At 41.7% G+C, this 23,312-nt stretch overlaps 1 protein-coding gene across 7 annotated transcripts in view; it reads right to left on the bottom strand.

Moving 5' to 3' along the window:
- DRAM1 (DNA damage regulated autophagy modulator 1) overlaps nt 1–23,312 on the bottom strand; it is a 51,191-nt gene that overhangs the window by 27,269 nt on the left and 610 nt on the right. For 3 of the 7 annotated variants that reach the window (XR_014784260.1, XM_084809569.1, XM_084809568.1), the window contains exons 2-5: nt 12,811–12,878; nt 8,172–8,314; nt 4,154–4,331; nt 407–480 (exon numbers count right to left, since the gene is read on the bottom strand). Coding sequence is in view for 6 of the 7 variants with exons in the window: in XM_084809569.1 (XP_084665695.1) it covers nt 407–480; nt 4,154–4,331; nt 8,172–8,314; nt 12,811–12,878 (463 nt within the window). In the remaining variant the exon portion in view is untranslated. Of the gene's footprint in view, nt 1–406; nt 481–4,153; nt 4,332–8,171; nt 8,315–12,810; nt 12,879–19,422; nt 23,310–23,312 lie in introns of those variants that run through there. The other 4 variants (XM_084809567.1, XM_084809566.1, XM_084809565.1 and 1 more) reach the window with 2 other exon arrangements.

The following is a 23,312-nucleotide window of genomic DNA, read 5'->3' as shown; positions in this document are numbered from 1 at the left end:
CTTCCACAGACCTTTGTCTTAGCACATTCCACACCTGGAAAAGGAAAACCCCTTTCCCAAACAGTCTCTGGCTGGTTCCTTGTCAGAACAATACATCAGCATGTTCAAGACTCCGACCAGGTATGCCTCAGGCAACCTACACAGACAGAAAAACCATTCACAGAATTCTTAAGAGTCAAGAAATACTGAGCTGGAAGAAAGCCCACAAGGACATCCCCCCCCCCCCCCGCAACCTTACAATATAAATGCCACAAGCTACGATTAGCAATTTATGTTATTGCCTTTCTGAAGGAACTCTGTGCAGCTTCACACTCATCAGCAAATTTTGTCATTTCCTACTTCGCCTAACTACAATTAAATAGCAGTGAACAGCTGGCTTAACTGGCAGAAGGATTAAATGTTTTACCTAGTGAGGTTTTACCTTTTCACCTGGATTCCAATCTATTTTTGTTATGGTTATTAGTGATGCACATGAAATCACTGGAGAAGAAGGGTTAAAAGGAAACAACTGATTTGAAATGTAATACTTATAAAAACGCTCTTCTTTGTCTCTCGAACTGAGCCTTACTAAGATAATTTATTTATTTTATTTATTTACAATATTTATATACCGCTCCTCATCAGAAGGTTTCGGAGCGGTAAACAACGTAAGAATAAAACAATGGTTAAAAGAGTTTAAAAAGTTAAAACATTTTATTATTTTTCATATAGGGGAATGGAACAATCAGTGGAGGCCTACACAGATGAATGCAAGGTAATGTAAATTCTAAAGATAATTACTACGGATATTATATACTTTTGATTTTAGCATTTATATAACCATGGACTTTTGGTGCATGGTCATGTCAACAAGTACACAGGAACAGGAAACAGAGATGAAATCAATACTTTGCTTAGACTTGAGAAATAACCTTCAGATATTTCAAGTCTGGTCATGGGTTTTAATTCCAGTATCAAGATTGCTAAGAATTTATTTTTAAAGTATGGTAAAAGTTCTCTAAAATCATATGCACTGAAGGGTGGGAAGTCACATGTCACTCCAGGAACTTTCATCATCAAGTCCAGGAGACATGCATACAGTTCCCAGAGGGTCAAATTCTGTCCTCAGAAATGTGTCAATATAGCTGGCATATGTTGCTGTATATTCAGGTGTGATGAGCTTTTGACCATTCGTCATTCAAGGAGACAGATATTTGTCTGCCAAAAGGTAGAATTTAGTCTTATGTGTCTAATATTACCTCAGCTGAACAGTATTGCAATGTAGCTCACTGAATGCATGTGTTTCTATTTGGGATTGCAGGCTTCTACATTCAAATCGTTCCTCCAAGAAAACAAGCCTGAGTTCAAATCTCCAGGGCCAGATGAACTGCATCCTACAGAAATAAAGGAACTGGCAGAAGAACTTTCACAACCACTGTCTAATATCTTTGAGAAATCATGGAGGACGGATGAAGTGCCAGATGACTGGAGGAGGGCTAATGTTGTCCCTATTTTAAAAAGGGGGAAGCTGGGAACTACAGACCAGTCAGTCCGACATCAATCCCTGGGAAAATTCTGGAGCAGATTATAAAGCAATCCATCTGGAAGCATCTTGAAAACGATGCAATGATTACTCGAAGCCAACATGGATTTGTCAAGAACAAATCCTCCCAGACTAATCTGATCTCATTTTTGGATCAGGTAACCTCCCTTGTGGATTGTGGGAATGCTGTGGACATAATATACCTCGCCTTCAGCAAATCTTTCGACAAAGTGCCCCATGATATCCTGATCAGCAAACTAGCTCAAAGTGGGCTAGATGAAACACCGATCCGGTGGATCCACAGTTGGCTACAGAATCGGACTCAAAGGATGCTTATCGATGGGATCTTCTCAAACTGGGGAGAGGTAACAAGTGGGGTACCGTAGGGCTCAGTCCTGGGTCCAGTGCTCTTCAACGTTTTTATTAATGACTTGGAGGAGGAGGTGCAGGGAATGCTTACCAAATTTGCAGATGACACGAAATTGGGCAGGATAGCTAATACCCTGGAAGACAGAAACAAAATTCAAAGTGCTCTTGATAGGCTGCAGCGCTGGGCAGGAAACAACAGAATGAAATTTAATAGGGATAAATTGCCAAGTTCTGCACCTAGGAAAAGGAAACCAAATGCACAGTTACAAGATGGGGGATACATGGCTCAACAACACTACAAGCGAGAAGGTTCTTGGAATTCCTGTAGATCACAAACTGAATATGAGCCAACAATGTGATGTGGCTGCAAAAAAGGCAAATGCTATTTTGGGCTGCATTAATAGAACTATAGCTTCCAAATCCCATGAACTACTAGTTCCCCTCTATTCAGCACTGGTTAGGCCTCATCTGGAGTACTGTGTCCAGTTCTGGGCACCACATTTTAAGAAGGATGCAGACAAACTGGAGAGGGTTCAGAGGAGGGTAATGAAGATGATCAGGGGACTGGAAACAAAGCCCTATGAGGAGAGACTGAAAGAACTGGGCATGTTTAGCCTTGAGAAGAGAAGACTGAGGGGAGAGATGGTAGTGCTCTTCAAGTACTTGAAAGGTTGTCACACAGAGGAAGGCCAGGATCTCTTCTCGATCATCCCAGAATGAAGAATAATGGGTTCAAGTTACAGGAAGCCAGATTCTGGCTGAACATCAGGAAAAACTTCCCGACTGTTAGAGCAAGACGACAATGGAACCAATTACTTAGGGAGGTAGTGGGCTCTCCCACACTGGAGGCATTCAAGATGAGGCTGGACACCCACTTGTCAGGGATGCTCTGACTTGGATTCCTGCACTGTGCAGGGGGTTGGACTCAATGGTCTTGTAGGTCCCTTCCAACCCTACTATTCTATGTTTCTGTGAGAGAGGGAGAAAAATGTCTCCCTATCCACATTCTCCACACCATGCCTAATTTTTCACACCTCTATCATGTCTCCCCTCACTCTCCTTTTCTCCAAGTTAAACAATCCCAGCTGCTGTAACCTTCCCTCATAGGGGAGATGTTCCAACCCCTTGATCATTTTAGTTGCCCCTTTCTGCACTTTTGCCAGCTCTACAACTAAAAAACAAAACAAAAAAATGGGCATGTTTAGCCTTGAGAAGACTGAGGGGAGATATGATAGCACTCTTCAAGTACTTGAAAGGTTGTCACAGAGAGGAAGGCCAGGTACTCTTCCCGATCATCCCAGAGTGCAGGACACAGAATAATGAGCTCAAGTTACAGGAGGCCAGATTCTGGCTGAACATTAGGAAAAACTTCCTGACTGTTAGAACAATATGACAATGGAACCAATTACCTAGGGAGGTAGTGGGCTTTTCCACACTGGAGGCATTCAAGATGAAGCTGGACACCCACTTGTCAGGGATGCTTTGACTTGGATTTCTGCATTGAGCAGGGGGTTGGACTTGATGGTCTTGTAGGCTCCTTCCAACCCTAGTATTCTATGATTCTAAGCAACTGAAGATATTTCAAAAGACTCCTTACATTTCAGGAAGGGCACGTTTACATGACCCAAGTATTTCTGAGATCATTAGCAAGTTGAGGAATCAATATCCTCGCTCTGGTTACATTAAATGCAGTGATTAAGTCTTATGGACTTTTGTCTTGTAGTCTCATGGTAGGTACCTAAGAGCTCTGTGACTGGGTTCACATGACTGCCGCAGCTTGTCGTGGCTTATTTAAGCCACGATGAGCTGTGGCACCCATGGGCACCACCCTGAATATTCAGACCATGTCATCTGAACCTGGGGATCATGGCTTGTGCGAGGGTTAAACAACCCTCACAGAACCCATGGCCTGTTTTAGGGTTATGCGAGGGTTGTTTAACCCTCACATAACCCATGGTCCCCTAGTTTAAATGATACAAGGTGTGGACACAGTTTTAAAATTCAAAATGGCCCTTGGCTTAAGCCACAGTGAGTTGTTTGATCGTGCGAACCTGCCCAGAGTCTGTCATGAATTACATAACTCCATCCAACCTTAGTTAATGACTGACATGAGCAAACAGCCCTTGATTATCCAGAGATTCTTTTCCATGATTTTCAGTTCAAACATCGTAAACATCCTTGATCACATAACCATATCTGAGAAAGGGCTGATACCTCAGAATGGGAAGTTGTAAAACACAGTAATATACTAAAAAAGGATACTGGGAATGACAGCTACCGAAGTCATTATAGAGAGGAACAGCCTTGTGTGACATGTACATGGAGTGCTCCATTGTGGGCGTGACCTGTAAGAGATGACTGTCTGAAGCACAATATACAGAGCACCAAAGATAAAAGCCACAAGAGCTCCTCCATCGTGGACAGCAGGAACCGCTAACTCCTGAAAAAACAATTGGGAAACCATTACTTACTGTATGCACATAAAAGGATGCTGCAAACAGGGGACAAACATTCAAGGACATATTGGCTTTGTTTTAATAAACAAGTTAATGACATAGGATTGGGGAGATTTCAGTTCCTATATCCCACAGAATGATTCACCTGCAAGTCAAAATTGGTACCTCTCAAAACCAAGATTGTTTGCCTCTCAAAAAGAGGTGCGTGCGTGTGTGTGCGTGAATACCTGTTCCAACAAATGAGTAGGGTGGCACAGACTTGACGGCACTCCAGTTGCTACCCTTGAGACAAGGAATGATAATCAGTTATCTGGGGTTGAAGCCCAAAGGATGTGTGGGATGCAGGGTCAGATATGCAGCGAATGCACTGAATGAGCACACCTTTCACTTAAATAAGTCCTGTACAGATATGCCCTTAATTTCTATTGGCCAGTGCCTAACAACTGTTTTCTTCCTCTTTTTAGAAGAGGCAGTTATCCTACGCACTAACAACAGGAAAATGTGTGTGTGTGCACGCGCGCATGTATGTGTGAGACAGAAGACTCCAACGCAGAATAAAACTATGTGAGCTTCTTGACTGAGTAGGTGCTTGAAAGTAGGGTCTCCCACAAAGTGAATGGTTTATCTAAATCATTAAATGGATCCCAACAAGTTATTAGAAAATTATTCCTCTACCGTAAAGAATGGGCAAGCGGCTTCCTCTTCCCCTAGTTTGTGTTGGCTTTCATCTGCTTGCAGGGTTTCAGAGTTCTGAAGACACTGGAGATGTATTTAATAGGTCCACAAGTGCCATCTGTCTAATTTTCCCAGACCTCTTTACACTAGAAATCTAAAGTAGTTTATTATGTAGTCTTGGTCTGCTCATTCCAGGAATCCTGAGAATTGTAGTTCTGTGAAGAGGATAGATTTCTCTAACAAAATCCTTTGCATCCCCAGGAAACTATTCTTACACGGGCTTCTAGGGCAAACCCATGTTGATAAGTGTGTGTGTGTGTTCTTATTAATTTTAAATACTTGGCCATTGCAGTCTATTTCTTACATGCAGCTGTAGCCTTTAATCTTGGTTTTATTTACTGAAAAGTCAACTACGTTTATGTCAAAGTCTGCAATAGAGTTTATACAACAGTTCATACCTTGGAATTGGAGGAAGTCCAACAAAAAAACACAACTTTACAGCTTATTCATTCCTACCCTACCTAAATGTCAACCCAATCCAATTTTATTTTGCCCTCTTCATGACCCCTTATAAATGGTTCCCACCACTCTATAACAAATAAGCTTTCTGTAGTTGCAAAGGCAGAAAATGCAACTATATAGAGTCATTCATGTAACTTATTAGAACAAGGAATTACAGATATCTCATGTTTGCTTGGATCCCAGTCCCCAAAAGCACTGCACTGATGCCATTACTGCTTACTATTATAACCTAGGATTTGACTGGAAAATATGTTAAGGAGAGAAGTGCTCATGGGACATCTCACATTTTAGTAAAATGCACAGCTCTTTAGATCAGTCTAGGTTCTGTTTTAAGAGATTAATCAAAGCTAGTAACCATGTCACCATAGTTGCCTGGAGTAACACAAAGCACTTAAACATGCTATCTGGCTGCTATGGGAAATTATTTCACAAGTACAGGATGTTGCATGAGATTCCAACAACAGTTTTCCCTCCTTAGGGAACAGATTTCAAATGGATTTCTTATATTACGTTGAAACAGTCAGTAAGAACATAGCAGTGATGGCAGAATAACTGATTTGATGGACTGTTGTTCCTCACACCAGGGTTTGTGTTGGTCTTAGAGCAGATCTCTCCAGGCAGAAGGGATTGAAAAGAAATCATGGAACTTAGATGTATTACACATCCCTTTTCTCAAAATCTTCCTTATGGCTCCAGCACAGAAAAAACTACATGGAGTAATTCATACCTTGTTTTCTATCATATTAATTTTAAACTGTTGAAAGATTATTTTCTGCAGAATACCAATGGCTTGGTGATTTAAGATTGTGGCTTCAGAATCAGAGGGTGTTATTAGGTTCTTGTACGTTTCTGGTTGACCTTGAACAACTTGCTTAACCTTGCTCTGAAAAACTTTTGCAACTTTACTGCAGATTTAATAACCTCCTTCTCTCTCCTTTCCTATTTACGCTATAAGTTCTTGCAAAGTGTAAGGTCCTGGCACAGCTTATAAACACAAATAAAAGGAAATGTCAGGATGTGAAGGAGGATTCTATTTTGTCTACTTGCTAATTCCACATTGCTATGCCTTAGTTATAAAGGAAAGGCATACATCTAGCAATACAATCCAGACAATTTACTAAAAGGAGCAACCAGTGGAATTGTGTCTTTGTCCAGGAGCCCACTACAAGTTCCAATCCAGAACTAGAACTAAAACATCTTTGCATAGTCTGCATCACACTGTATTGTTTCCAACACATATTCCTGGTAGTCTGGCAACATGCTTCCAAGGCTTCCATAATCCTATTTCACTGCAAGCCATCATTTAAAAAATTACTCTTCTAGTTTTCACATTTATTCATTAATTCCCATTCCTACTCTGTCTGAATCTGAAAACCTGAACATAAAAGGACCATGTTTTGAAAACAAAGGAACAAGTATTGCTAACAATAGCCTTTTGGATCACCTATCAAAGGTGTGGATGGGTGGCACTGATTTGTGGTAGTTCCACTTCTGCTTCTCAGGTAAGTTCTATTCCATAGGAGCTGTCCTGTAAGGTGCAACAAAGTTCCATCTCACATGTTATTTAACTTCTACATTAAGCTGCTGGGAGAGGCCACAAGAGGATTTGGAGTTAATTGTCATCAGTATGAAGATGACACATAGTTTTATTTGTCTCCTAATCCTGGAGTCTCTGAACAGGTATCTGGAGTTAGTCATAAGGCTGGAGAACCAAGAAATTGAAGCTAAATCCAGATAAGACGTTGTTAGTTGCCAGGTCTGTAAGGAGTTGGTGGACTGAATGTTCTGAAATGTCTTCTCCCATTCATCTCCACCCTGATGCCTTTAGATCTTCAGAAGAGACCCTGTTGAGGGTGCCACCACTGTCTGGGGTTCAGCAGATGGTGACTAGGTCCATGGCTGTATTTGTATTAGCAACATTACTTTGGGAACTATAAAAAATTGATTAAAAATTACTTTGGGAACTCTCTGCCCTGCGAAACTCACATGGGCACTGTGCTTCTGTCATATAGGAAGCTGACAAAAGCCCTATTCAGGTATTATTGGTCCATGCAACTAACATCATGTGGAAAGAGAGCAGAGTCCCATATGCTGCCTTTGACCTGCATCCCCTGCTAGCCCGACTCCCACACTGTTCATGCTTTTGAAGCATATCTGCAGAGGGGAAACCTGCTGGACGCACACAGGCTGTCCCTATGAGTTGGTGTTCTGCTTGTAGAGCAGGTTCTAGCTCACAGGGATAGGCCTACATGCTGTCAGCAGGCATCCCCTCTGCACACATGCCCCCAAAGCACAGACAGCTGGGAATGGAATTGTCAGGGGACGCAAGGGTGAGGCTAGATATATGGTCCCGCTCTCTCTCCACAAAATGTTTATCATGGGGAGTAATAACACCTGAATAGGGCTTCAGATGGCGCTTTTTAGGTCTGGATGACAGAGTAATTGGAATGCTCCACACAGTAACAATCCTGATTCTTCACTCTTGATTTGCATTGTGTTGTTTTTAAGGACTGCTCTTAGAATGTTTTTAGTATAAGATATATAATGCTCATATGGTATTCTTAATTACTTATACTTCACTTGAAGTGGAATATCAATTTAATAAAGAAAGAAATGTTTGGACTTACCTGAAAACTTGCAACAATGCCCATTCCAATACAACCTACCACCCCAACACATAGTGTCAGTAAATTGAAATATGGCGAAATAAAATGTGTCACTTCATTTTGCTGCTTTACAATTAAATATCTTGTATACATTGTAACTGCACCTAAAAAAATGAGACAGCAGAAATTATTCAGAAACTGGAGTAAAAGCAAATCAACCAACACAAGAACTCATTTTGGTCCTGACAACACAAGGAAAAAGAAGAAAAATATACTCCTTCATCCTACTCAGATAATGAACATGTTACATTGGCTGGGTCTGCATGGCACAATAAGCCACAATGGTTTATTTTTCTGAATTAGCCATGATGATTTAATGTGTCATCTGCTAGCAGTTTTCTCCAACCACAGTGGTTTATTTAACCAAAATAAGTCACCCTGATGTAAGCCATGGGGCCTGTTTCCACAAGTGATTTACTCTGAACTGGCTGTGTGTGGAGGTCGTTAGGGATACATGACGCCTTGGCCATCCAGCAGCCACCCCGGAGCTTACCACAGAAGAACCGGATTTCTTGAGACTGCTTATAGTCCGATTCTTTTCCTTAATTTGTCTTGTCTGCGCTTCTGTTGTGGTGTACACCAACCCTCCGCATTTACTCCAGTGTGTTAGCCCTGCCCAGAGGTGTGCCTTTCACCGTGACCCTGGTCAAGTGGTGTTTCCCCAATGTTTTCCCAACCTGCGTTTCCCTGATGTTTCCGCCATTTCCCCACTGGCCACCAGAGTTCTTTTTTTTAAAATAAAGGATTAAACCAGTAGTGCATTAGCACTACATCGCGTATCAGAAGTAAGCACTCCCTATTCACCAGCCACCAACTGTATCGATGTTGGACATTTAAAGCCATTACTCTGTCAAGCGCTAAGGCTTACTCTACTAAAAGAGCTGTGGTTGAGGTGTACATAATAAGTTCCCGGCCAGATTGCAGTTCCAGAGGTAGTTACTGTAGAATCCTTAGTTGCACATTTAGAAGGCATCACTATCACTCGACAGCGAAAAAAGCCCCAGTTCTCCAGCAGCACCTCTACCCCCCTCTCTCGCTATCTCATTATAATACTATTGCACATTTCTTCCATCAATACGCATAACCCCTATGTCAGTATCTCGCTATCACTCAATTGCGCAATAGCACTAACATGCATTTGCGCTATCGTGCAATAGCACATTAGTTCAGAGGGTCCTGCTAACTCCTGTTGTAGTCAATGACACTTGTTCCCGAAAGTGAACTATCATGTATTTGCGCTATCGCGCAATAGCACATTTATTTAGGGGTGCCTGCTAACGTGGAAGCCCAGTATTTAGGGGGAAAGGGAAAAATGGGTGGAATCAGGCATAGGTCCAAGAAGTCTACTCAGAAGTAACTCCTGTTGCAGTCAATGAGGCTTGTTCTCGAACTTACTGAGATTGCCATTAAGCCAAAAACATTAAGTACAACCATGGTACATCATGTATTCATCTGGTGAAAGACATAGTAACTCCCCTAATGGTGGTAAAGCACTATTTCCAAAACTGCATGTCTCTGCTGTTTGGTTCAAGGCTTTCGGGAGTAATTAATGCCTTTGCACCATCACCTAACCAGGGGGGCAGGAGAAAGGGGAGTAGAGCTTGGAGGGAGAAGCCTCTCTTATTGGTTGAGCAGCCCCTACCAGTCTGATGACATTCCCTTCCAATCCCCACACCCCACCCGGAAGTAAGTTTCTGTCAGCGACTTATAATGGTGCGGTGCCGTCCTTCATGGAGCCCTATATGGAGCTATGCCAATTCCATGAAAAATCTGGTATTCCTTCATTTGGTTCACCATCCATTGTCGTGGAAACACAAACCAGATCTGCAGTGTGGTTTATTTCAGCCATCATGGCTTATCATGTCGCCTTGCTCTCCAAAGTGGTTTAAACAGATCACCTACAGAGTCTCCTAGCAGGAATGGTCAAAACTGCTGCCATCACTCTGCTCCTCTCAGGCAATGTGTTTCCCAGATCTGCCTAGCAACAAATTGCGCTTTCCACCCATTTCCGCCCTCACCCGCCATCAGCGGTGCACTCTGCAAACTTCCAAAGTGTCAAACCCCCACGTTTCCCATGGAGAGGCATAGCCATCCAAACTTTTAGCTCTGCCTTGGGTGCCTCTCCACAATGGGAACCTGTGTATGAAATTTTGTCCCATTCCTGCAAACCTCCCAGAGTTCACAGCTGCCACCCCCTTTTTGGTGCAGGTGGGAGGGGGAAAGGGCGGTGTGAGGAAAGGTGCGGAGCACCATGGGTTGGGTGGGGCAATGGCAGTGTGGGTGCAAGCAGGCAGAGGGGAAGGGAAAAGCATGGAAATCCAACCGGGGGTTAGAACTCTTAAAATGTGTTCTGTTTGCAACTACTATGTATTCTGGTATGTTTAATGTGGCGTGATTACGGTGGGGGTGCAGGTGGGCAGGGGGAAAGGGAGAAGCATGGAAATCCGGCTGTTAAGAATCAAACAAAAATACAATTGGAATAGGAATTACGTGAACAATTCAACAACATTTTTAGGGCAGATTGCCAACTGCTTAAAAGAAAAACAGCCTGGCCTGCTCTTATGCATCTAAGAGTAGCATGGCATGAATAAATCAGCAAACAAATAATTTCTCATCATGGAGATAATAAGTAACTGCTGATGTTTGCACATCAAGATACCGTTAAAGGCATAGCTGCAGTGGCAGGAAGAAAAGTGAGCAACATTCCTGATCTTTTGGTCTACAAAGTGAAGAATGTCTTATGAAAAAGCCCTAAAATATTCTGTCAAAGGAAAAAAAACTCTATAATCAGAGTGGCTAGATGCTGAGAGAAAATTCTGGTTCCACGATGGCCATGCTAGAGCGCCGCAGTGGTGGGGGGAGAGGCAGGGAGCACCGCGGGCTAGATGAGGCAATGGCAGTGGGGGTGCAGGCAGGTAGAGCAGAGGTGAAAAGCATGAAGATCTGGCTGGGGACCACAGCGGTGGGAAGCAGTGTGGTGCAGCTTGGGAGGGGAGATGGTGGTGGAGGTGCTGGGAAGCGGGTAAGGATCGACGCCAGAGTGAAATTGGCGGCAACAAGGCAGAGACAGAAGAAGACGTCCCCTAGTGTGCAGCTGGCCAATCAGAGAAAGGAACATGATGTAGCTGTGGCGTGAAGGTCAGCAGGGAATGGTATCCAGTGCAAAGGAAGCTGGGATACCGTCCTGGCCGGCTGGGTGGACTAGAGGGCGAGGGGGGGGGAAATAATATCCGCATAGCTTATTTGTCCTATCGTATAAGGGATCACAGTAGCATAATTTCCAAATAAGCTACTGTGAGTAGCTTATAAATCACCATGGCTTAAAGTGAAGTGCAAACCCGCACACTGTTTTCTCCAGTGCAATACAATGAACAAAAAGTGGTGGCCTCAAAATATTTATATACAAAAAACATCAGCTACCTAACATCCTTTCCCACTCTAAGGTGACCAAGAAACGGAACACAGGGTAAGGCTAAGCAGGTGAAGAGAAAGGGTTATGCAAAACTGATTCTTGATGGTTGGGGTCACCTGAGGTGGGGGCTAAACCTGCTCCCTAACCCTATGATATCCCCAAGTGCACTCCTTTAACTTTTCCACCATGGATAAATGGTTGCCATTTCATCCTATGGGGAGAAAGCAAACTGCATTGATTTATTAAAAGATGTATACCCTATATTTTTTCCCAAGAAAACCAAGATGGCTAACAAAAAATTAAAATAAATCACAACACTAGATAAATCAATGGAACTACATAAAACCTAAACAGATTACTATAATACAAACAACCAAAGCAGCAGAGAAAGAGTAAGGCCCATCAGTCCAAACAGCCTACTCCACCCAATTTTTATGTTTTAAAGTATTTTCTCACTGGCATCTGGGATTGCTTTAAAGAGAAGCGGGAACCTCTAGCTGCTGCCATCTTAATTTCCCATGAAAGCCTCTGAGGCAGGTTACTTGTCCTTTGTGACTAGCCATACCCACAGATAAGCAACAATAAAAAAGACAGCTCAACGTGCAGACCATATTTTGGCTCTCTAAGCAAGTTGCATGGAGTGGTGGTGATAATTTTGTAGGCTCAGTGTGCCTTATTTGTCTCATACTTCTCACTAGGGATTTTCCAACAAAATTTGGTCTTTGATTTATGCAGACTCAGTGCAGTTTATAGTTCTAAACTCATAAAACAGTGCTTCAGAAAAAGACACTGCTTGGTCTTAACCCTTCCCCACCTTCTCTGCTCTTGGCCTGCATTCCTCCTTCTCCCTAATAGCCTTAGTGGTCATTTCTTGGAGACTTGTTACAGAAAGCCTACTTCGTTTTGCAGCATCTCCAGTGCCAGGCATTAGAAACTACCCTGAATGAAATTTATCAAGCTAGCATGCATGTTAATGATTTACTTTACAATTACTGCTTTGGGCTCACTTCTGGTGGTTAGTGCCACATCAGTTTGGAGGAAGGGGGATATGCAGTATTTTTTCATGGTTTTACCTGTTTGAAAATAAATGTTGGTTTTATAGGTAACTATTTTTACCCAGCCAAGTCTAAGGCTGAGGCAGACTAGAAATGTTAATAAATAAATACGTATAAACACAGGCATACATACCTAGGAATGCAGAAACATTAATCATAAATCCAAAGATACCACTTTCTGGAGGTTTTGCTCCTGTATCACTAACACAAATGAAAACAAAACACAGAATTTTAATATACATAAATTTACATTGAATTAAATTAATAACTATAATTAAATTTGTTGCATTTTTAGTAGACAGGCTGATTTTATACCATGTAATGTCCATACTCCTAAAATAAAGAAGGCAAACCACTTTGCCACTCAAGTCAGAGAAACACTAGTGATCAAGATGACGTTGCAAATTCTATTGAAATCAATGAATCAAGTCCAAAAAATAAGTGCTTAACAACCTGAGACTAACCATGTTTATTCAGAAGCAAGTCCCACCAATTTCAAATAAACTTACCACCAGATATGTAAGCTTAGGACTGCAGTCTAACTTGAACTAAACTTGCAGCCTGATTCAATACATATGTACTTGGAAGAAAGCCCAATTTTGTTCTATTCTACTTACTTCCAAGAAAGGCTGCTCTGATGCAAATTTAGACATGGCTAAATTTCACTGGACTACTCCCAGTAATTTTCAGGTGCATTTCTTCTTATTAATTAAAAAAAGCACACAAATCAGTTGTTGACAGGTTGTTAAATTATTTTTATCACTTTGTTATTATATTTAGCTTAATTCTCTTGTAGGTGGACATTTCGTATTTTTTCAGTCGTGTCCGACTCTTCATGACCCCATGGACCATAGCACGCCAGGCCTTCCTGTCCTGCGCTCTCTCCCGGAGTGCGCTCAAGTCCAATGCCAGTGCAGTTCATTAAGAAACCAACCAGAATCAGGTCTCAATCCAGAGATATGAATGTGCCCATTCATATGAGTAGGATGTCCATAAACGTTTGGGCACAGCTAACTATCCAAAAGGTGGCTAACTCCATCAGTCTTGTCAGCACTAATCAATTCCTAATGGGAACAGACTGGGAAAGAGATAACTGGATTCTGTCCCCCACTACTCCAAACTGGCTATTGGTTCTGTCAGAACTGACAGTGCCAAATAGCTGTTTGGCACTTCATTTACAGTTCCCAATCCAATGTTGGAAACTATATATTCAGTCCCAAGTACCTGAAGCAGAGACCCAAACCTGGGATGTACACACACTGCATTTTTTGTATGCATGGTTCCTAATTTAGCAGGATATGTCCATGTGGAAATCAGCCTCTGTGTATGCATTGCTTTTGCTGAATCTACACAAAAATCTTCTATAGCCATCTGCAATGTATCCATCTTCACTCACAAACCACCCTATGGAAGTAGGTTGGCTGAGAGACAAGCGAGATGCCCACAATTAGCTTCACAGTTGACTAGATATTTGGAAGATGACAAGACGACAGAACTAATCTGAAAATTTCCCAGAATACCCAGCACGTTTTAAATAGCCATGTTCTTTCTCAAAGGAAACTGGACATCAATTATACAAAAGTTAGTCATAGAAAAAGCCGCTGTCTCTAAGTTTGGCAGTTAAATATACTAGGAACTTGAACCTACTTCTCCTCTCTCCACACTCAACTCTCCCATTTTCAAACCTAACATTTGGATCACTGGCGACACTTCTAGGCAATGTACTGGAATGACAGAATGCAACCTGTCACCATGACCAAGGGCCAACTTACACATGATGTGAAAGATCCATAATCAGATCTCACAACATTTTCATTTGTATTTAAAATCAACCACATGGGGCTCTGAATTGTATCAAAGCAGCAATATTGAAGAAGAAAAGGATTAATCCTTCCCTACCCCATGGAGTTTTTCCATTCTAAATAATATACACATCAACGTTGCTTCCTCATCACTCCTACCACCCCCAAACCAGGGCATTGCTAATCCAACCCATTCCAGTTTAGAGCAGCCCATGATTGCTCTGAAGTAAAAAAAAAAAAAAACAAAACACCTTGGGAGATTCAATCATAGATCTCCTGTGTCATGGGGTAGTTGGCCCTGAGTAAGAAAACAAACTCTCTCTTTGCCAGCCATTGACTGGGCTCCTTATCTTTTAGAAAATTCTAGTTGCATTTAGGCATTTTCAGAAACATCCTTGTTTTAATCTATAGTAATTAAAAAAAAATCTTACATTCACAATTTAATTAGAAATATGCTCTAAATAACTTTATGGACAGTAGAAAGCTTATTTCCCAAGTGAACCACTTCTGACAAATCTGAAGTACTTCTGCAATTGGAGACTGGCCTGTATTACCTAAATAATATACTGAACAGCAATCACTTCAAAGCCTTTGAAGAGCACTAGGCAAGATGTGAATGGAATCTGCACATGTGACATAATTTGAACTTCTTCTAGGAACACTTAATGTTTTAAGAGCATTCCAAATCATTAAAATTGCGCTGAATATCATTCATTCTTATTTAAACCTTTTAAAACCAGGTTCTATGTATGAGTTAAAGGGTTTGGAAGAAATGTTACTAAAGAACATCTACAATTTACTTACATTTCAATTTCACTGTTAAATTGCCAATACATAAAAAAATAACAAGGAAGCAAAAACATAAACGTACATCTGATTCTGTAAACATTTACCTATACATACTCAGGCTTTTAAACAGCCGCTTGCCTGGTAACCTCTGGCAAGTAAAAATTGCCTCCAGGTTGGGGGGGGGGGGGATTTCAACTGGTCTTCATCTTTAAGTGAACTGACATGAAGTAATACGCAGATCGGAATGCGTTATCCTTTAGTTTTTGCATTTCTCCAAATTTTAGAATGCAGTTCTTGGCATTAAAAATATGCATAAAAATGCATATATTCAAGGAAAATGCATACAAAAATGTGTATATTAGGGGAAAATGCATACAAAAATAAATATTGATTTTCATGTGGATTAAAAAAAAAGTGGACTGATGGGGAAACAGGCCAGAAACTTGTGAATGAACACATGAAAAAATGACATGGATTAGAAATACTGCTTCGTCCACCCCTGTCTCCAGGTCAGGGATTGTCCATATCTTTTTTTTTTCCTTTTAGACTAATGACTAATGTAGATGCATTAGAAAGGTTAGTAACATTATTTGTTGGCTAGTAACTTTTATCATCTTGTTTGTCAAAGTACAGCTATGTTAAAAAAGAAAAAACCTGGTGGATATGATCCAGCCAAAATAAAGAACATTTAGGTCCTATTGATTTCATGGAAGAAGGCTAAACATGTACTTATTTATTTAAAACATTTGTATCCCACCCTATACCATTAAGATCTCTCATTTTGAAATAAGAGAGCCTTAAATGTGCTTAACTTCAGCTGGAACATGTCCTTTGTTTTAAAATTCTAAGGCAAAGAATACAAATGACATAAAAACTTTATGTACATAAGAACATAAGGGCCATGCTGGACCAAGGGTCCATCTAGTCCAGCATCCTGTTAACAGAGCGGGCAAACAGCTGCCGATGGGAAACTCACAAGTAGGACATGAGTGCAATAGCACCCTCCTGCCCATGATCCCCAGCAAGTAGTGTACACAAGCATACTGCCTGATACTGTAGTTCTTGCACTGGCTCATATTAAAACTCTCTAATGAGCTTCTAATTCTATTTTTATATTTTAACATGTGATGTTAACCTGCTGCTTTTCCTACCCTTGTTGCTATTTTCACTAGGAGTTATCAATATTTAGCATGCAAACAGTTTTAGAAGGAAGTAATGTGATGTTGCTCAAGTCATAAGATTTCTACCCGGGGAAAGTCCAGGTTTCTACAGAAATGGGGCAGCTGCTGCTGAGGATGCTAGAGAGGCAGGGCAGTTTTAAGCCAAACAGAAGCAATACAAGTATCTCTTAGTAGATGTACGGTTCAGACATCCCTGCGACTTTTTAAATAACAGCCATTGTAAGTTCAAGTGAGATCTAGATACATACACACACAAAGCTGTGCCTGTATATTTGTCCAGTTGGGGCAAATAGTAGCATGGGGGAGTTGTAGGTTCATTGGGAAAATGGTGCAAGTGGAAGGGTTAATCGTCATCCCAACATTGTGGTCCCAATGTTGGCTGGCTTCTGTTTTAAAAACTTTTAAAGAGACTGAATTCAGCATCTTGTTACCATATCTAGTTTGAGTCTTGCTTGTAGGCAGCGAGCAGGCCAATAATCCTGTTGTTATCAGAGACCGCACAGTGCATACGCAAAGGACTATTTGTTAGGGAAAACTCCCTGGAAAAGACCCTGATGCTGGGAAAGACTGAAGGCAAAAGGAGAAGGGGACGGCAGAGGATGAGATGGCTAGATAGCATCACTGATGCAATGAATATTGGACTTGAGCACGCTCTGGGAGAGAGCGGAGGACAAGAAGGCCTGGCGTGCTATGGTCCATGGGGTCACAAAGAGTTGGACACGACTGAACAACAACAACTAATAAATACCCGAAGCTTAAATGTATGGAATTACTCATGTGTCTGCTCTGTGGCCTTGTGCAACTGAAGGATCAAAGTAATTTGAAAACACAGCACATAATTATAAAAGTTATGTACATTTAAAAATGGAGAGAGGAGTCAGGAAACTGTGGATGAAAAGAAGTCAGAATGTGATAATAGTTATTTTAAAGCCTGACTACAGTAAGTAAATAAAAAATAAAGAAGTGGTTGGATAATAGGTTTAGAGAGAATCCAATTATTTCAGAATAATGAAGTAAAACATTTCAGTGTCCTTTTGCTTTGAAACGTGCTCCTTCTATAATTATACTTTGTGATTCTCCAGTAAACAAGTCAAGTTCATTATAGCGGCTCTGTTCGGATATAACGGCAGTTTACCGTTACGATGAAGTGTTGCCAAAAGCCATGTTATAACTGAATGGCCCCTGTGAAACAACATTTTACATTACAACATCCGTCCATTTTTATTCAACAGTAAATTCCTAATCCAGCAACCTGGACCATAGAAAAGAATTAAATATTAAGGAAAATTATAGAAATGTGTTATATGCTTATCAAAAATTGGTATGTCATTAATCATTAAGCATAATCAGTGCACTTCATTATAATTTGTTATAATAATCTATGCCTCAAAACCACATTTCTGTTACTTTCTGAACAGATTAGAAAACACTTTCATTTTTATCAAATTCATGAGTTATACTTCTGATTACAGGATATCACATGTTTATCAAGGTTTGCAATTTTTAAAAGTTCAAAAAATTAATAGAGGATTTCCATTATGTGGTTTTGTACTTCTACCTTCCTTATTACAGTGCAATTAAGCTATAAACAGTTTACCATCTCAGTAAAATAGATTTCCATCTCTATCATATACTTGAAAAGCAATAAAACAAAAGCCCACGTTGGAAGTCAGTTTCCATTGTGTTAAGATGAAACACCACCAAACCAAAATTCCTGCTCCAAAAAGCTTAGCTTTAGGCCAGATTCTGACAAAACTTGTAAGCCCATACGGTTGAAATGAAGGTTAAACACGGTAAAATACTGCAAATAAAAGTTATGTTCAGTTTTGCATTTGCTCAACTATTTTAGGTTTCCCCAACGTGGTGCCCACCGAGCCTGTGAGACTCTTCCTCCTCTTCATCTTGCAACTGTTAAAAAACAACAACACGTTTTTCAGGATGGCTGGGCACAGTGCTTGCTGAGGCTACAACTGCTAGCCACCTTATCTCCTCAGAGTGTCCCTGGCCCCATGTTTAGATGGGAGGGCAGAAGAGTGGCTTTGGAGATAACCAAGGATGACAGTATGGTGACCAAGCCTGGGTGAGAGTGAGCAGGTAGGACTACTGAGCAAGACTAGGTGGACAAGAGGAGGATGTGTGTGTGTGGGGGGGGGGATGTGTGTGTATGTCTGTGTGGTATGTGTATGGTAAGTGTGTATGTCTCTGTGTGTGTCCATGTTCATGAGAGGAAAGTAAGTAAATATTGGGGGTGATTCTGAGAGAAAAGGATGTTTGAGGGTGGCTGATCCAGAAAGGGTATGTATCCGGGTGGTGATCAATGGGGAGACACAGAGAGAGACTGAGGAGGAGGTGAATTAGCTGTCAAAGAAAGTGGTGGCGGCGGGTTGGATTGACAGAGGCAAAATGGAACAGACCGAGAGTTAATTGAACAGGAAATAGTGGGGGGGAAATTGATTTGGGAGTGGTCTTATTAATTTGGGGGAATCAATCAATTTCTGAGGAATTTATTTAGAGGAAATTTGGGGAAACTGGCTTACCTTCTGTTGGAGCGGAGAACTATGGGTTTAAAGGAGAGCTTTTGTGTTTGGAGCTCAGACCCTATCTCTGCCTTAAACTGTTTATTAAGCATGCCCCCATAACAACCATTTTGTAACTAGCCATACATCCCTTATGGCAGCCATTTTGTGGTGGTGCTCACAACAGTTTCTCACATTTCTAAATGTGTCTGTCCACAGGCTCAAAATCTATTCATCTCAGGTGATGGGAGTCATAATGGGCCAAAACACTGATCACTCAGTTCACTGATCACAAAAACAAGCACGGTCCATTCTTCCCTCATAGGCAATACTCCTTTTTAATCAAGTTCTGATTAATGCAAATGCATTCTTCACTCTTAATCCTAGCATGGCACAGAAAAATATTTTGAGGTTACCCTGTAGCAAGTAAGGACTTTGCGTGCCTTCATTCGCTTACCTTCAAAATGTGAGAGGCTTCTTCTGCACATCAGCCACAAAAACAACGTATCAGGGCTGGTCCAGTCACAGCAGATACCCATGGGTTTCCGGAGTCAACAAGATCATGAGGGGAGAGGTGAAGGAAAAGGGATTCTGCACAGAATCTCCAGGAAAAATTTTTAAAAAGTGGTAACATTTGTAATTTTGGAAACATGAATTCCGGCATTTAGTTCTGTTGCTGAGGGACCATGCCATAGAGTGCAAACTGTCTATAATTTATGTATTAGCATAGAAACACCATATCTGCAGGTGATCCTCTCTCCCTCTTCTCTCCATCAATTGGCTACAAAGTCGAATTATAACTTCTCCTGCTTTGGATAGGAAAAGCTGTTTCGCTACTGTGGGGCAAAAGTTTCCACAGACCTTTGGGGAGGGGCAGTGGTAGAGCATATGCTTTGCATGAAGAAGGTACCAGGTTCTATCTCTGGCAAGGCAGGAAAAAATCCCACCTAAAACCCTGGAGAGCCACTGCCAGTCGGCGTCGACAATACTGGGCTAGATGGACCGATGGTCTGACTCAATATAAGGTACTTCCTATGTACTTTCAGAATTATTTAAAAACCCCATTGGTGTAATGTAAGTTATTAGAAACTGAGACTAACATAGATGGAACTGGTATACAGGAGGAAAAAGTTCCTATTTACCTATTTGTGTCTTCAGTTAGGAAAATCCCAGGGGTTGTTTTTAAACTCAGATCCCTACACAGCAAATAGCCATACTCACTGTGGTGAACAAAAGCACTCTGGGAAGGGAAAGAATGGGCCTGACACATCTATGAACCAACAAAGCAGGTGTCAAGCCAGGAGTGTCAAATATCCAGCCCGCCAACGATTCCAATCCAACCTGTGGAGCTTTCCCTCCCACACTCCACACCCTCCCAGGCCCCAAGAGAAGAATCCCCAATGTTATCTCCGACTGGAGACAGCGTTAGGGATTCCCCTTCGCACACCACTCCCAAGGGACAGTGAGTAGCATGGAGACAAATGTGGTGCGAAAGAGGTGCCCGAATCAGCCAGTGCATGGAGGAGAAGTTCCTTCATGTGCCGGCTGTGTTATTCTTCACACATCATTCACCACTCCATGGGGACAGCAAACAATGCACGAAGGAGGCGCCCATCTTGGCCAGCACACTGAGGAGAAACTCCTCTGTGCGCCACCTGAATTATCCTTCATGCTGCTCACTGCCCTAGAGGGATGGCATACGAAGGAGGTGCCTGACTCAGACAGCACTTGGACGAGTATATTGTTAGCATATAACTGCTCCTTTAAGAGCAGTCCATATAACTGTTTTTACCTTAGTTTTAACTCTTCTCTCAGTCTGAACAGTACAGACATTAAAGGACACTAATGACTTAAACTGGATCTGTTAAACTGAAATAACTATTTGTGTGGACAAGTCACTAAATTTGTTACATTCTTAGTTGTTCTGCTTTGGACCATTTATTTAAACTCTATGGAGGCACATGGGGTCATTGAAAGAATGCTTATTTGCCAGTTCATAGAGTATTTCCTTCACCCTTAAAAGGGGCTTACTCAAACTCACTTAACACACAACTAGTAGGGTTGCCATTTCTTCTTGATAGAGGATCTATTCTTTTAATGACTACCGGACAGGAAGAAAGCCAACATGTGCTGCTGCTTCAATTGCATGGTGATGCAAGGATGGAAAACGTTTCAATGTTAAATTTCTGCCCACAGTTAAATTTCTGCAACAGGGGGACAGAATCTCAGGTGGGGGGGGCATCTGGGATTCCCCAGATGGCCCCACCCCCTTTCCCTGACTCCAGCCCTTTTCCCCAACCACCAATTGTTTGATGGTTTCTCGGTTTTTGTGCCGTTTTTTCCCCATTCTAGAAGGTTGAAATAGTTACTGGCAGTAAGGGCTTTAAGCTAAAATAGCTTTGGCTATTGGGTGGTACAGAAATGAAATAAATAAATAAGCTGGTATTTTGGTGCTGCCCCTTTTGCCTTCAGCTGTGCCCGCCACTGGAATGCGGCCCCTGAAAGCTTCTCTGAAAGAATTTGGCCCTCAGGCTAAAGGAGTTTCTGTACCCCTGTTAAAGGAACAAGACCCACCAAGAAAGGCAAACCCTACATATGAGGGAGGATTTCACCAAAGTGCTGTTTTCCCCACCACTGTATTATAGTGAGCCAGTGCCTTTCTCCCTTCTGTGCAACATATACAGCCCAATCCTATAGACTTAACTCACTGAGTTAAATGAGACTTACTCCCTATTATAGGAACCTAAAGTTCTAATCTTAAACATACCTACCAGAAAGGATTTCCTATAGAAATCAGTGGGAATTGCTTCTAAAGAAATGGGGTTAGGACTGGGCTACAGTCCTGTGCACACTTAGAATAACAGAGTTGGAGGAGGTCTTGAAGGCCATCTAGTCTAATCTTGTACTTGGTGTAAGAAATCTAGAGCTAGACCATCCCCCAACAGATGGCTGTCCAGCCTTTGCTGGCAGATCTCAAGCGAGGGAGAGCCCACCACCCCTTTAAGTAAATGGTTCAATTGTTGAGCTGCTCTTACTTAGGAGTAAGAAATCAGGTTATTAACACTTAGGCTGCAATCACATGTATAGTTCCTTGGGAATAAGTCTCCTCAAACACAGTGGGTCTTACAATGCAATCTTATATATGTCTACTAAGTGGGGCTTACTCTCAGGTAAATGTGCATAGGATTGCAGCATTCATTCGGATTACATTTATATAGGATTGTGTTAATTGTGGCCGTACTTCCCAGTAATTTCAACAGAACTCACCATTATTTTAAGCTGCAATTCTAAACCAGCTTAATAGAGAATATAAATCCCACTGAAATCAAAGTGGCTTCAAAACTAGAAAATAGGCATTATGGGCCTTCATGGTGGCCAAGAAGATGATACTCCAAGACTGGAAAGAGAAATCTACTCTACCTACAGTACAATGAACAGAAAGCCTCACAGCTCTTGGAACCTTCGAAAGAACATACTATCACTGACAACTCTGAATACACCAACTTCTGGTCAACGTACCTAGAACTACATGGACTGCTATACGATTGTATTATTTTTGTTTTATTTATTCATTCATTCATTGTTTTGTTTTAGTTGTGGTTGTGTAATTGTTTTTGTTTTGAATGTATCTTACAAGTTATGTTGCTGTGAGAAAAAATTAAAGATCTGAATAAAAAGTGTTAATACAAAAAAAATGTGGCTTGCTTCTGAATAAACATGCTTAAGAATACATTGTATGTATAGTTGGAATCACATCCTTAAACTTTAGAACTCCTTGCAGGCCAGGTCTACACATGCAGTAGAATGAGACCATTCAGTGGCCTGTATTATTTCAGACTGCTACTGGGGGGCACCACTTTTGAATGTTTCCCCGAAACAAAAGCAAAACTGCCTCCATGTCAAGAATTAGCACCTCCAGTTTGAACCAGTCCACTCCATCAGCACATTCCCACCTCCTTCTAGGCCAGTTTATACTATCATCAGAATCAAGTGACCAACTTTTCTTGCTTGACTGTGCCACTTCGGGGTGCAGGGATAAAGTTGCTTGTCTGAATACTCCCCTGCTGGATTAAAATTCCCTGTTCACAGGAAACTAGAATGCCAAGGAAAAAGGTTCAGCCTAGCCCTCTCCCAGACAAGCTAATCTTCTACATGCAGGGAGTTGCGCTCCACCCTCCCCACCCGCGACAGCATTCAGACACCCTTCCCTCGCGGCTTCTCTCGCTTGATTCTGCTGATTCAAAGCCCTGGTTTGCCGGGGCACGTGTGCACCAAGCGACCCGCCCCACCGGTTCCGGCGCTCCGACTCGGCCGAGTGAGGGCGCCCCGTTCCCCCCAGCCCCGCCT

Source organism: Heloderma suspectum, chromosome 7 (assembly GCF_057233095.1).
Source record: "Heloderma suspectum isolate Gila_16-S chromosome 7, 16-S_ref, whole genome shotgun sequence".
In the NCBI taxonomy this organism is placed as follows: Eukaryota; Metazoa; Chordata; class Lepidosauria; order Squamata; family Helodermatidae; genus Heloderma; species Heloderma suspectum.
This window is presented reverse-complemented; position numbering and strand designations above follow the sequence as displayed.